This window comes from Manihot esculenta, chromosome 14, assembly GCF_001659605.2.
Source record: "Manihot esculenta cultivar AM560-2 chromosome 14, M.esculenta_v8, whole genome shotgun sequence".
NCBI lineage: Eukaryota > Viridiplantae > Streptophyta > Magnoliopsida > Malpighiales > Euphorbiaceae > Manihot > Manihot esculenta.
Window position 1 is genome coordinate 3,112,749 of NC_035174.2, and position 12,935 is coordinate 3,125,683.

General features: G+C 35.2%; 2 protein-coding genes across 5 annotated transcripts; both read right to left on the reverse strand.

Annotated features, from left to right (window-relative positions):
• Positions 1-1,013: 1,013 nt before the first annotated feature.
• LOC110631232 (monocopper oxidase-like protein SKS1) lies at positions 1,014-5,556 on the reverse strand. Of its 3 annotated transcripts, XM_021778984.2 has the most exons (9): positions 5,201-5,555; positions 4,309-4,418; positions 3,924-4,194; positions 3,696-3,834; positions 2,973-3,339; positions 2,072-2,437; positions 1,913-1,991; positions 1,464-1,663; positions 1,014-1,388 (listed from the first exon to the last, which is right to left on the reverse strand). In XM_021778984.2, exons 1-9 carry the CDS (start codon positions 5,339-5,341, stop codon positions 1,286-1,288), a joined length of 1,776 nt encoding a protein of 591 aa, XP_021634676.1. In that variant the 5' UTR covers positions 5,342-5,555; the 3' UTR covers positions 1,014-1,285. The 3 variants fall into 3 exon arrangements, with proteins under 3 accessions (XP_021634676.1, XP_043806390.1, XP_043806392.1); XM_043950455.1 differs by having other exon boundaries at positions 1,014-1,663; positions 5,201-5,556; XM_043950457.1 differs by lacking the exon at positions 1,014-1,388 and having other exon boundaries at positions 1,524-1,663; positions 1,806-1,991; positions 5,201-5,556.
• Positions 5,557-7,655: 2,099 nt separating this feature from the next.
• Positions 7,656-12,650, reverse strand: LOC110600460 (trehalose-phosphate phosphatase A). 2 transcript variants are annotated; one of them, XM_021737328.2, is made up of 14 exons: positions 12,483-12,648; positions 12,309-12,383; positions 10,380-10,495; positions 9,823-10,296; positions 9,583-9,723; positions 9,420-9,491; positions 9,182-9,307; positions 9,028-9,084; positions 8,815-8,916; positions 8,617-8,694; positions 8,452-8,521; positions 8,299-8,369; positions 8,130-8,222; positions 7,656-8,047 (listed from the first exon to the last, which is right to left on the reverse strand). In XM_021737328.2, the coding sequence occupies exons 4-14, from the start codon at positions 10,099-10,101 to the stop codon at positions 8,006-8,008; spliced, it is 1,131 nt and encodes a 376-aa protein (XP_021593020.1). In that variant the 5' UTR covers positions 10,102-10,296; positions 10,380-10,495; positions 12,309-12,383; positions 12,483-12,648; the 3' UTR covers positions 7,656-8,005. The 2 variants fall into 2 exon arrangements, with proteins under 2 accessions (XP_021593020.1, XP_043806393.1); XM_043950458.1 differs by lacking the exon at positions 9,420-9,491 and having other exon boundaries at positions 12,483-12,650.
• Between the last annotated feature and the right edge of the window lie 285 nt (positions 12,651-12,935).

The window sequence follows — 12,935 nt, forward strand, 5'->3', positions numbered from 1 at the left end:
TTCACCCCTTTTCATCTATCGCTCTCTCTCGGCTCCCACGCCTCCGTTATTAACATCTTCACCATACATCTACCTCTTTGAATTTCTACATCGTCTCCTCTCTTTTTATCCTGGAGTTCTCTTTCACTTGTCACTTAATCGATTCCTTTTCCTTTTTCTCTCCTCATCCTTCTTCACCTCCTTTTCATCTATCAACATTATCTCCTTTCGAAAGCTCCTCTCAATCCATCTCTCTGAATTGCTCCTCTCGATGAATTAACCGTCGTTGGTTTTAAATTTAAGCGGCCGATCGTCGCTCATTAGTGATTGCAACATTATCTCCTTTCGAAAGCTCCTCTCAATCCATCTCTCTGAATTGCTCCTCTCAATGAATTGACCGTCGTTGGTTTTAAATTTGAGCGGCGATTGTTTCTCAATTTAGATTGCTATTCTGCAATTGCACTGAAAACTAAATATGAGCAATTTATGTTATTTTACTTTCAAATTGTATTGATGGATTGTATTTTATAATTTATAATTGGATTAAAATGAATTTTTTTTCTTCTGTTAGATGAAAGGTTCTTTGTAGTGTTAATTGTTGCTTGATTGAAAGATTTATTAATTTAAAAAAAATTTTAAAGAGGAAAATGGTGGATTAAATTAGGTTGAAATTGGTATGAAATCATATAAGGATTGGGGGAGTAGGGAGTGTAACATTGTAAATTAGAAGATATATAAAATTAACAGAAATATTTTAATTGAAATTAAAAATAATAAAGACCTAATCATAAATTTCATTAGAATTGAAGGATTCCATAATAATTTTTTCTTTTATATAATATTACGTTATATAATATAATTATAAAGGACTTTGATTCTTAAGATAATAATTGCTTTCTTATTAATTCACCACATAAATTTAGGAAAACATCCGGATGATTTACCGATCTACGATTACTGAAATAATGACCGCTCTGCCAAATTAAAAATATTATCCAAGACGTTTATACAAAATTCTTACGTAGAAGTCAGACGCTACCAAAACAAATGGTTCATCATCATTCAATAATCAATATGTAGTTTGACCTAAATTACAATTAAACGGGCAGAGCACCCCCAGAGACTGAAAAAGGAAAAAGAAAGAAAATTGAATGTCTTAATACCCAGAAAATTTTGTACAGGGGAAGAGAGAGTTTCAAATCTGATCCAACCATGTAAGTTCAGCTGTTAACGTTATACCTAGAACTACCCAATACAAGCAAACAGTATCTAAACCAAATTACTTGTATCCAACCAGCAGAAAAGTTTACCCGAAAATCAAGAACGACGAACAGAGTGCTATCAGCAGGGAGCTAAACACCAGTGATTTGCTAGCCAGAATGAATGCAGCAGATAACTGAATTGGATCCCTGAAGCAAAAGAGAGCAGTATTAGCTATGTCACAAACAACAGAGTGTAAAGTAAGAACGGTCTTCAGAAGATACTTCTGCAAGCCTTGAAGGGCGCCACAATATCTAACATTAGCAGGCGGACCCATCTCTGTTTCACCGTTTTCCTCAGGATTGATGATTCTCATATAAGTTTCATGGCCAAGATACCACCTATCAAGGTTTTCCACTCTAAGATTCCATACTCCAACATTGTCCAGAGACACAAGGACTGCTGTCCATCCCCCAGGGTAAACCTACGAAAACAAAAGCAGCGGACTAAATGGAAAAGTCAACAAAAGCAAGGCAAATCCTTTTGACAAGCTAATTGAACAAAGCTTTTATTAAGAAAGAAATCTGTATCTTTAATGTCAATGGTGCAGAAACCATGAATTGTACCCATAATTTTGCGCAATTATCTTGTCGTAAGCTTATGATAAAAATCTAAGCAATTTCCACATCCTGAGGTAAATAGTAAAACAGATGCTTCCAATGGATAAACCAACCTCTACTGTACAGCGAAAAATAGCATCCCAGTTATTATATGAACTATTTTTATCCTCAGTCCAAATCCCCCAGTCCATCCTGCATTTGCATAACCAGGTCATTTAAATTGGTCACAAGTCAAGAAGCAATTTAAGAAGGGGTTATGTAGAGACTCTTACGCAACCACAAAAAATGAATAACCATCCATGTGAAAGCTCAGCATCTTGGTGTCGTTGTTCTGCAATATGACCTGGATAAAACTCTTATACGTGGCATTAATGACAGATATGTCCATCCGGGGAGGCCTATTAAGTGGCTTATTGGGAAAATCAAGCTTGTAAGCTCCCGTCACATTGTGCAAGTCAGCAAGCCTGATTGGTGTATCAGGATTGACAAATGATATGCCATTCACTGTGGCGCGTTGCTTTCCTCCAATGGTGACTGGTGGTAAGCTCCTTAACACATATGTCCCAGTGATATTGATTTGACCATAGTGAAAAGATCCCTGTGGATTAGGGCGAGCTCCACTTGCAGTTGTATTTTGCCTAATCCACGTGAAAATGAAAACATATTGTTGATGGAATTATCATTGTACGCTTGACTTTACTAAAATCAAAATCAAGAATGAAAGAGAATTTCTATGGGACAATAGCTGCTGCCACACTACTCATATGCATCAATGCATGAAGCACAAACAGATTTCCCTTCTAGGATTATCAGATGGGAGAATGGAGATATCTTCCCCTTTTTGAGGCAAATGTAAATAGTTTTCTCCTGATTATTTTTCAAACATTCTGAAAGACATGTCTGTTCCCATTCATCATCATCATCAAAATGAACAAATACACAAATTTCTAAACAGAAATATAGGTAACTCATAATAGAGGAGCATATCTCAAAGGTCATTATGGATTTTTCATATTTTAAATGAAAACAAGTTCTTTCATGTGAAATAGCTATTCAGATGCAATAGTATCATAACTATATACTAACATGCCTAAGACTGCAAATAGCGACATATCTGAATTCTGAATAAGCAGAAATAGTGAAATCAAGTTCTCAAAATTTCCAAGAACTAACTTGATGGATCTTGGCTGATTCATTGCTGCCCACGGGTAATAAATATCATTTGGTGCCTCTGGAAGAGGACCTGATACTGGTCCTTTAGAATTGGAATAATGCAAGACTGCAACGCCTGTGACTCTTTGCCAAAGTGATTCATTCACAAAACGAGCACTTGCCACAATGTAATAATCAGAAGTTGCATTCTGATCCATGGTAACCAAAAAAGAATAGGACTGACCAACATGAATGTCAAAGCTAGAATAATTTTGTTGGGATGTATAATATCCCTCTGTTTCGACTAGAAGTAGGTTGTGACCCTGGATTCTAAAGTTCAAACTAGTTGAAGTCCCAACATTGTGCAGTCGCAGTCTATAAGTTTTGCCTGCAAAACAAGTACTTTTGCTAATTAAAACTTCAAACAGTTGAACCTATATTCCAACATTTTGCACTCAGTCATTGTGAAGGTATTCAAAAGAAAATCACTCAGAACATTTGCTTCTTTTTTTTGGCACAGTTTGAACACATATTCATCTGATAAAATGATATCACCATCAGAATCAACAAAATAAACGACTAGGAAATTCATCCACCACTAATCAATACGGCAGCTGCTAGTAAATCAAATATGTTAATGGAAGGGGTCAGGCAAACTGGACTCAAGTGCGAGGGAAAAACACATTGAAATGTGATTAACACTGCTTCAAATGCTTCCAGCAATCATGCAATGAATATCATTACCTGGATCAACTTGAATAGTTTCATACTCAATACCATCAGTTACAAGTGTGGTGTTGTATCTGTAAGGTCCCTTCCCATTTATTAGAACTCCATCTGGCATGCCAAGGTCATCTCCAGAGTCAAGGGCAGTTCTCAGTGCCTGAAGTTGCCATTAAAGCCACAACTGGAATTCAGTACTGCATATCATCAAAGTTCATGATAAAATATCAACTCCAAAACAAAACTAACCGTATGATTTTGTGTGTACCAATCACCAATCATAAGGATAATATCCCCATCCGGCTGCGGAAATGGAATTGGGACAATTTCTCGATTATTAACGATAAAGGGACCAAAACCACCAGATGCTCTTTGAAGATTGAGGGATGGAAAGTAAAAAAAGCTTCCAATCTGATCCTTGGTTTGAAAACTATAAGTAAAATTCATTTTGGGAGGTAGTGGACAATTTGTGCCACGAACACCATCCTGCCATGCATTATGCCGCAATTGGATTCCAGGCCTGGCAAAAGTCATACCCATCCATCACAAATTTCTTCAAAGTAACTCTTCCTGAAAAATTATTGCAAGAAGAGGAGGATGAAAACAAATTAACAGTGAGAATAAGAAAACCTACCATGTCATTAGGAGATTTTCATCCAAGTCATTCCATACATTAACAATGACAATGTAGTTAGTTGTAGCATTAATAACAGGACCGGGAAACTTTCCGTTAACCGCTATAACCTGCAATCATAAGTAAACAAAGAAGTAAAATTGTTGAAACTACAGCCTGTAACACACCATCAGTTTCTGCTAAAGCAAAACAAACCCTTTGAATATTGCAGGGAGAAAATAAATAAAAAGACGAGAAAACATATATTCATGTAACCCACTAATGCATAATCATATCACATTTGAACAATCTGACTATACTGGCAAAACTAATACGATGAAGAGATCCATAATTCCTCTATCAGAACAAAAAAAAAAAACTTGGAAAATAAAAACCGTGTATAAACGAAGATGAAGCTACAAAAATGTAATGTAATCTCTCAAAAATCCCCAGTGCTTCTCGTCGCTGCAATATTCAAAACACCCAAATACCGAACCAAAACGTGCAAGTCTATCAACTATGAGGAAGAAAACGCAGGACTCGTGCAGGAAATTGTCAATAAGACAATAACAGCATCATTTGATGCTAATCAGCAATACCCAAATCCAACTTAGCGCTACAAATACGTAAAGAGAAACCATGTGTTAACAAGTTCGGCTTTAATATCCTTCGATTACAGAAAAACCCACAATGCTCAGGAAACATCAACAGGCTATTACTCGGGAATTCCTTATGAGAAACGGAGACTACGTAAAAAAAATGTGCTCACCCAGCAGCATTTTCAATAGGACGAAAGCAAAATTCATGTTCATACACTGACATACTCCAAGGAAACCCATACAAACAAAAGCAAACAAACAAACAAACAAAGACAGAAATGAAGCAAGCAGAGAGAAGGAGAATAAGATATAACCTGCTGAGGAACACCAAGAGGAGAAGCAGTGATGTAAGAAAGTCTAAATTCATAGGAAACTGAAGGGTCTCCTGCGAAACAGAGGGTGGTAAACAAAGCAAAGCGAGTCAAAAGAAACAGAGAGAAGCGAAACAGAGCCATGGAGAATATGGATTTTTTGAGTTCAATAGGATTCCAATTTCAGGTCGCTGCTTGAAGAAATTTATATGATGATTTCACATAGTAGAGAAATGAGAGTAACGTGAGAATGAGAAAGAAGTTGGGTTGGTTTTATGTACATGAGAATATATAGAGTTGTTTTTGTTTTTGTTTGTTTAGTGAGAAAGCAGCAAATCACAGGTCAGTCAGTCACCTATACATTTCAATTTCAGCATAATTTGTAGCCGGATTGTACGCGTCCAATACTGGTTACGCGCTGAACCGGTTCTGCCGTGATTCTTACATTGTGGCACTGAGAAAATTGTTACAAAGAAGATATTTGTCTATGAATAATAATATTACACGATAATTATTACAATATTTATATAAAAATAAATAAGATTTTTATTCTGTCGTTACGCAGTTCTTTTGAAGTTTTAGGGTTTTACTCTTTCTTTCTTACTGATAAAATGTTTTTTTCTGAATAAAACTTTTTAAAATTATTTTTTATTACATTGTTCACAATACCGGATGCCCCGGTGGAATATGAAGGTGAGGACAAGCGAGAGCCAGGGCCAGCAAGAAATGCACAATTCTTTAACGGAATTTCTCTCTCTTCTGTTTACGTTCTGATCGTTCTCCCTGAGAAAGCCAGATGCACAGTCCTTGGGGGCCCCACACTCAGAATGTTCCCCAGCGCAAGATTTAAATAAGGCTTCATTCTTCAACAAATTCGATTATTTATGGTGACTTAAAAACATAAATATATAGATTATATATATTTTTTATATTAAGTCCACTTAATACATAATTACAATAAGACAACATAGTCCAGCAAAGTGATGTTTGAGGCATCAATTTATAATTAGGTGTTATGGATATATACTTGAAATACAATTAATGATTTTGAGTTTGTTTTTTGGGGGGGTTAATTACAACAGATTCATCCAACAGATCCCAATCATAAAGTTGTATATTTCTGTTTGTATTACTATTATTACTTTCAAACAATTTTGCATAATAAAAAATATTTTTTATAGCATGTTTTTCTGTTTATTTTGATAGCAACAGCTCCTCCGTTTTTCCTTGGAGACGAAGGAGGCTTTTGCTTCATTGTATTTTCATAAATTTCAACCGGGTGATGATGATTAATAGAAACACCCACAGAAACGTTCTAAGTCAACTTATACAAGTTTATTTTACTTGCAATAAAATCTATCTTCAATATAAGTAATCCGCATTAAGATTTAAAAAAATAATTTAAATTTAATTTGATGTCAATAGAACACCAAACAAGGCCTCAGATATTTGCGTCTGTAAATGGAATAGAGCTATTGTCCATAAAACAGTTTTGCAATTGGCTGCAGCGTTAGCATTAGCATTAGCATTAGCATTAGCATTGATCCTACCAACCACTGCAAAGTATTCAAATACCAACTCAATTAGAATCTGCTGTTCTTTAATATCAAATTCATGGAAATCCGCCAGGCTTTAATTTATTATCTAATTTACTAATAATAATAATAAAACAGACTTCCTTTAATATCAGTCCAATTTCGGACTGAAACGGCTATTAAATTCTATTTATAAATGAGTATTGAGTGGTTTAATTGGTTGATCAAATCAAGATTAGAGACTAGAGAAGATTAAAATATAAAAAAATTCCTCGTATAAGAACTTGCTCAGTGGCAAATCGTTAATATGGTAATTTTTTTATCATGCTAGTATTAGTGTTTTTAAAACTCATCAAAAGTGATTAGGTCATCTCAAATGGTAAGAGAGTCAAATTCAGCATCTCTGAGTGTCATTAGCAAACTCAATTAGTCAGCGTCTGGCGAGTTCATAAGTAAAGGAGGCACCAAATAAATCTTCCTCGGGGAAGGCATATACTTCTGTCTATACCCAGAGAAAATTATATACATTTTCTGCAAAGCAATGAAAAATTATTCATGAGTAGAATAGCATAGGGATTTGAAAGCTTTTTCAGCACATTGAGGCGCCCAACAAATGTTCAGAGTCTGATCTCTGATGTGAACCCTATTCCTTACAACATGCACCAAACAATTTGCTAAGCCCAAAGTGAACCTTAAAGAAAAAAAAAATCCATTTGTTAAAAGCATGACTGAGGCCCAACCCATTTCTAAGCCGTTTAAGTATAAATTATAAATTCCGTGAAAAGAAAGTGGGCTAGACCAGCAAATCCAAATAACATCAAGACAGAGCTAAGCTATCTTTTCAATTTTCAATTTTGAATTTTCATCCCATAATCCTGAAGCTAATGTTATTGCATATAGACTTGTAAAGTAACACTAAATAATAAAAGAAAACAGAATTATATATTTAAAAGAATAAACAAATGTTTTTATAATTCTGTGCAATCCCACTGACCACAAATGTCAATAAACCGACATGCTAAAAGCAATTTAATGAAAATCAAAGAAATGGATTTACAATTTGAGACAAAGAAGCTTTGAGCAGTAGTAATCTAATTACGCAGGATTCTAGTGACTATAAAGGAAAGTCTCCTGCAAAACTCTGCTTCAATAAAACTTGGGTGGTATTTCCTAAGAAACCAAAAACAACATTTCTGCTTTCTTATCATATGATGTATGTCGCCAAAGTCATATTCTCTTCTTTACATATTATTTGCAAATCACATAACGCGCTTCACTTCTTCCACATCACAAGATACTCCAGGAACTCCATCACCTATCCAAAACAATTGCTATATTACATTAATATTTTCTCAGAAAACAACATGTAACAAAGCATTCACAGTTCATAGTCATACCTCTGATGGGTCCCTAAGAGAGTAAAATGCATTGGTCTCCTTGGGCACTGGTGATACTAAAATACCCAAACCACAGTTCCTTTCTCTCAAAACCTGTTGCAAATCATCAAGATAGAAAATACTATCAGAGTTTGCATCACTTGTGCAACTTGTAAATATCGGATGTTACCTTAAAAGCATCTTCATCTGTTCGGTCATCTCCAACATAAATTGGAAGCACGTCATCACAATTGCTTAGACCTGAAAACACACTTCCCATCTTTGTTAACACAGTATGAAAGATGAAACTTGAGATTCAACAAGGAAATCAAGAGTTACTTACCAAGTGATTCTAGCAGAAACGTCACAGCCTTCCCCTTATTCCAATTGATCACAGGTCGGACCTCTAAAACCTAATTCCATTTTAGCAGAAGATAACATAAAGATATTAATTTTCCATGAAGCAAAAACTACAGCATTTTAACACACTAAAATTCTCAAAAATTACCATCCTCCCATGAGTCAATCGCAGGCGTGGATAGTTCTTTATGACATCATATACACACTGTGCAACTGATTTCCAACTCTACAAAAAAATTTAGGAAATAAATTCAAGAAATTAGAAATTGAAAGGCAACTGATTTTCTGCTGTGTCAAATGATACTATAGAATCAATAAATTAATAAGTCAAGATCTGATGCACTACCTTATCATCTACATTACGGTAATGTACAGATACACAGAACTTGTTGTTTTCAACTTTCACTCCTTTAATATATTTTGTATTCTCAACAAGAGAACTATAAACCTACACAAATCAACATATCAAGATGGTAAATTTAAAAAATTAAAATAAAGAATAAACTTTATTTCTGAAAGCAATGATTCATGGGTTCTGGAACTGAAGAAATTTATATACCTCATCAATCATGGGTAAAAATTCACTAGCTGGTTGGAACAAATTAACTTCCTTGCCCTACATTTTGAAGAAATCAAATCAAAGAAATATGTTTAATAACACAGAAAACACCACGCATGTGTTTAGATGGAGAGAAGGTTGTACAGGGCTCTACCTGCTCGTCAGTAGACCTCACACTATTTGGCTGGTCATCAGATATATATTGTCTAACAGGTCCCATTATGTCCATCCCATGACTACCCGCATAATAGAGTTCTTTTAGTCCTACAAACTCGTGCACCTGAATCAAAAAATATTTAAAAAAAAAAAAAAAAACAGCAAAGAAGCGATTAACATATAGAACTTCAAAATTCAATGTAGTTAAATTGCTTTAGAAGAAGAAAGTTAATTGCCTTATCACGGCTTCTCCCACTTATTATTGCTGTTGGGAAACATTTTGCTACCTTCTCTACAGCAGATCGCATCTAAAGAAACCAAGATCACAGTTAATACTAGACACGAGAATCACTGCAACTTTGTTGTCACTATATATATAGGTGAAAAAAAAAATCTTACAGCATCAGACATGAAGGCACGATCAGGGTTGTCAACAATTGGTGAAAGAGTCCCATCGTAATCTAGAAACAATGCTATTCTCTTGCCTTTTGCAAAGTTTGCAATTTGCTCAAAAGATGCAATTGCTGATGGATACTTAAGCTGTGCATAAACCAGAGAAAGGTTCAGATGGCCACATATTAAAAATCTAACAAATTTCAAACCTAACCTACAGGTCAATTCATGAAGAGGAAAATATACCGTCCAGGTGGCATAAGCAACATCATTGTCAGCTGAGGCATTCTCTTTGGTTATCCTCTTGTGAGTAGGGGATGAGGATTTCATGGCGTCAAGCCAGCTACTCGAGCGAACATCATCCAGTACTCCAGTTTTCTTCCAAGGGATAGTTAGAAATAAATTTGACGAAAAAGCAGTTCCAGGAGAGTATGGCAACAGACTGGAGTGCACGCCCAATCTTGATTTGCTTATGGGTGCAGGGTCAGTGAGAACAGGAGCAGTGTGATTCGATTTAAGGTCCATTTGATCCAGACTTCTAAAGCAATTTAAGGTAGACGAATGAGGTAAAAGTTTACAGCAGACAATCCTTTTGAATGAGAAGCACTAATATCGTATATATCTTCACCCAACCCTTTTATCAATGAAAAACCACCTCTTCAAAGTGTTCTTATCACTGCTAGTTGGCAAGCAGTCCATCAAGCACGGAAGTCCTGACCACTGATGGTCATAAAAAGCACTCAACAAGGATATAATGAAATTCAGTATAACAAAACATAGAAGTGAACCTAAATTTAATTTACCTGGAAGTTGTCATCTTTTTAGCCACAGTGTATATATTAGATGATAGAACTATGCAAACAAATGTTCGAAGAACGGAGTTTCTTTTAAATCAGACTCGTTAGAAATCTTCAACCTCCTGCAAGAATGGTCGAACAGTTGAGTAATGCACTCCAAAAATAAAAAAAGCACCTGGAACCAGAATGTAGCATACAGAGATATCCACTAAACGATGACTGCTGGCCTTAAAATGATCACTGAAAACTACTAATAAAGAAAATTGGGCTTTCACAGCGCTGATATAGCAAATAACAGGAATCTCTCAATCAAGATGCAGAAAATCAATGAGAGACTGACCATCAAGACCATTAAGTTTAAACTGATTTGAGCTCCCTCTTTCCTTTTAAGTTGAAATAAATTAAAATTTTTACTACGTGCTGTTAAAGCATTATCTTCCAACCTTTTCTGCATCAGAAAAAAATTTCACACACAAAGGAATAAGAAATGAAAATCAAGTACCCAAAGCCTTAAACTCTAAAAAACATTTGAGTGAATTAAGGTCAACTAGAAAACATCGAACAAATTGATGAACATATCAGCTCAATATTTGTCAATATATTAGTGACGGCCTAGAAAAACATGAATTTTAAAAAGCACTGTATAAATGAAAAAACTGACATTATTAAGTGGCACAAGTAATTTGCAACATATATTAGCAGTTTCAATATTTATATTTTAAAATCTCAGAACTATTTATCTTAACAGTACCCTAACAAAAAGAAACACAGATGATTATCCTAAAAAATATTGGAAAGAAGAATAGGAAGAAGAGGAAAAAAAAAAAGGAGGTCCACGCTTGCAGGGAAGAAAAGTTTAAACTCCTCTTTTCTAGCGAAGAAACGGAGAAAAACTGTAAATCACCTAAAATATACAGAGTTTACATCTAGTAGAGAAAATATTAGCAATTACATAGTTGTGTATAATAAAAAGCTATTCACGTTTTCGCATCCCCACCCACTGGAGACGAAGCACTACCACGAGTAACCACATATGATGGGCCTACATCAAGCATTGAATCTCTGGACCCAACTCGTAAAGGAAAAAAAATAGTAATAATGAAAATATATAATTAAAGATGTCTCCATTGTATTGTTGCTATTATAAAAACGTGACCACCAACATCAAGTGAACAGAATATTTAAATAAACATAGGTGCATAGTTAGCTTTGTGCAACCAACAAATCAGAGCCAATTGTAGCACATAGCCAATGTAATTATGGTGAAACTTACCTTCTTTTTTTTTTCTTTCCCCTCAACTTCTTCCTTTAAAGGGGAACTATATATGGTCAAGACTCAGGGTAACAATTTTGAAAAACTCAAATATTTTTGATATTCCACGATTTGAAAAGTATTTCTGGTAGCAAACTGGAAAAAAAAACGGACATTTGACCAGACGTTATTCAATAGCATTACAGTGCACAGTGGTTGACAAATGGTATGTTTTGAAAGGGGAATAATCCAAAAACATAACGTAAATTACATCATTGCCTACTCGGATACAGCTAGAGAAAAGCAGATTACAATCAATATTAAACCGTATCGGTTCTTGCGGTTGGGGAAAAACTGAAAGAAAACTCAACTACCAATCATGAATCTATCGGTCAAACAAGAAAATCTGCTCTATATAACTAAATATCTAAAATACATGTTCCCAAAAAAAAAATGCCTAATATTTTGATGTTAGGAAAAATAACATGGAAATCGAATTTTTTCAAGAGGAAGAGCTATCCAAAATTTTCTAAACAGAAAAGCAGGGATTGCATAGAAAGTTAAGCATAAAGAAAATATGATAACAATAAAAGAGCTTAAGAGCTATACAAAAGTAAAATCGAAGAGAAAACCTTTTGGGGAAAATATTTAGAATCTTGAAGAAGAAGGAAATTTTGACGAACCTTTCTGGAGCTATAAAACAAAAGGAAAATCAAAATACGAATCCCCAAAGTAATCGTCAAAGAGCAGTGCAGCACCTTCATAACAACAATGCAAAAAATCAGCGATGGCAAGTAAACCAGATGAAGCCAAAGAAACGATTTGGTAGGCGAGAATCAATAGAAAACGAAAGTAACCTGTCAAGAACGATTCTTTCAATGCCTTAACACTTTTTCGAGCTGTTTCCCAGCAAACAAACGCGAGAAGAGAGCAACAGAACAGCAAAGTAAAAGCCCAGGAAATTGCAGAGAATGAGAGCAAGAATCAAGCACCGAAAGCGAGAGGAGAGGAGAGGAGAGGAGAAGAGAAGGATGATCTAATGCAGCGACGGGAATTTATAGTTTCGATTTTAACGAACGTGTTCAGCAAGGCAAACACGGCAAAGCACCGCAATTAAAAATCAAGCAGCAATGCCCCGACGAAAATATTTCTCGTGATTACACGCGCCAATTAATGCTCGATTAAATCCAGGACGCGCGTGGTTGAGATCTTTGTTTAATTTTGATTTGCCAGTAACTGAAAAGCATCCGTTTTTAATTTACAATAAAAAACAATTAAACTGCCAAACATAGTGGGACCCTGGGGATCTT

Coding starts and splice junctions, on each gene's coding strand:
- LOC110600460 (XM_021737328.2), bottom strand. CDS start 10,101: ATGGACCTTAAATCGAATCACACTGCTCCTGTTCTCACTGACCCTGCA. Junction 9,724..9,822: donor TTGCTTATGCCACCTGGACG/GTATATTTTCCT, acceptor GTTTATGCACAG/CTTAAGTATCCATCAGCAAT. Junction 8,522..8,616: donor GATTGACTCATGGGAGGATG/GTAATTTTTGAG, acceptor AAATGGAATTAG/GTTTTAGAGGTCCGACCTGT.
- LOC110631232 (XM_043950455.1), bottom strand. CDS start 5,341: ATGGCTCTGTTTCGCTTCTCTCTGTTTCTTTTGACTCGCTTTGCTTTG. Junction 2,438..2,972: donor AATCAGCCAAGATCCATCAA/GTTAGTTCTTGG, acceptor CACGTGGATTAG/GCAAAATACAACTGCAAGTG. Junction 1,664..1,912: donor TTTTTCGCTGTACAGTAGAG/GTTGGTTTATCC, acceptor TTGTTTTCGTAG/GTTTACCCTGGGGGATGGAC.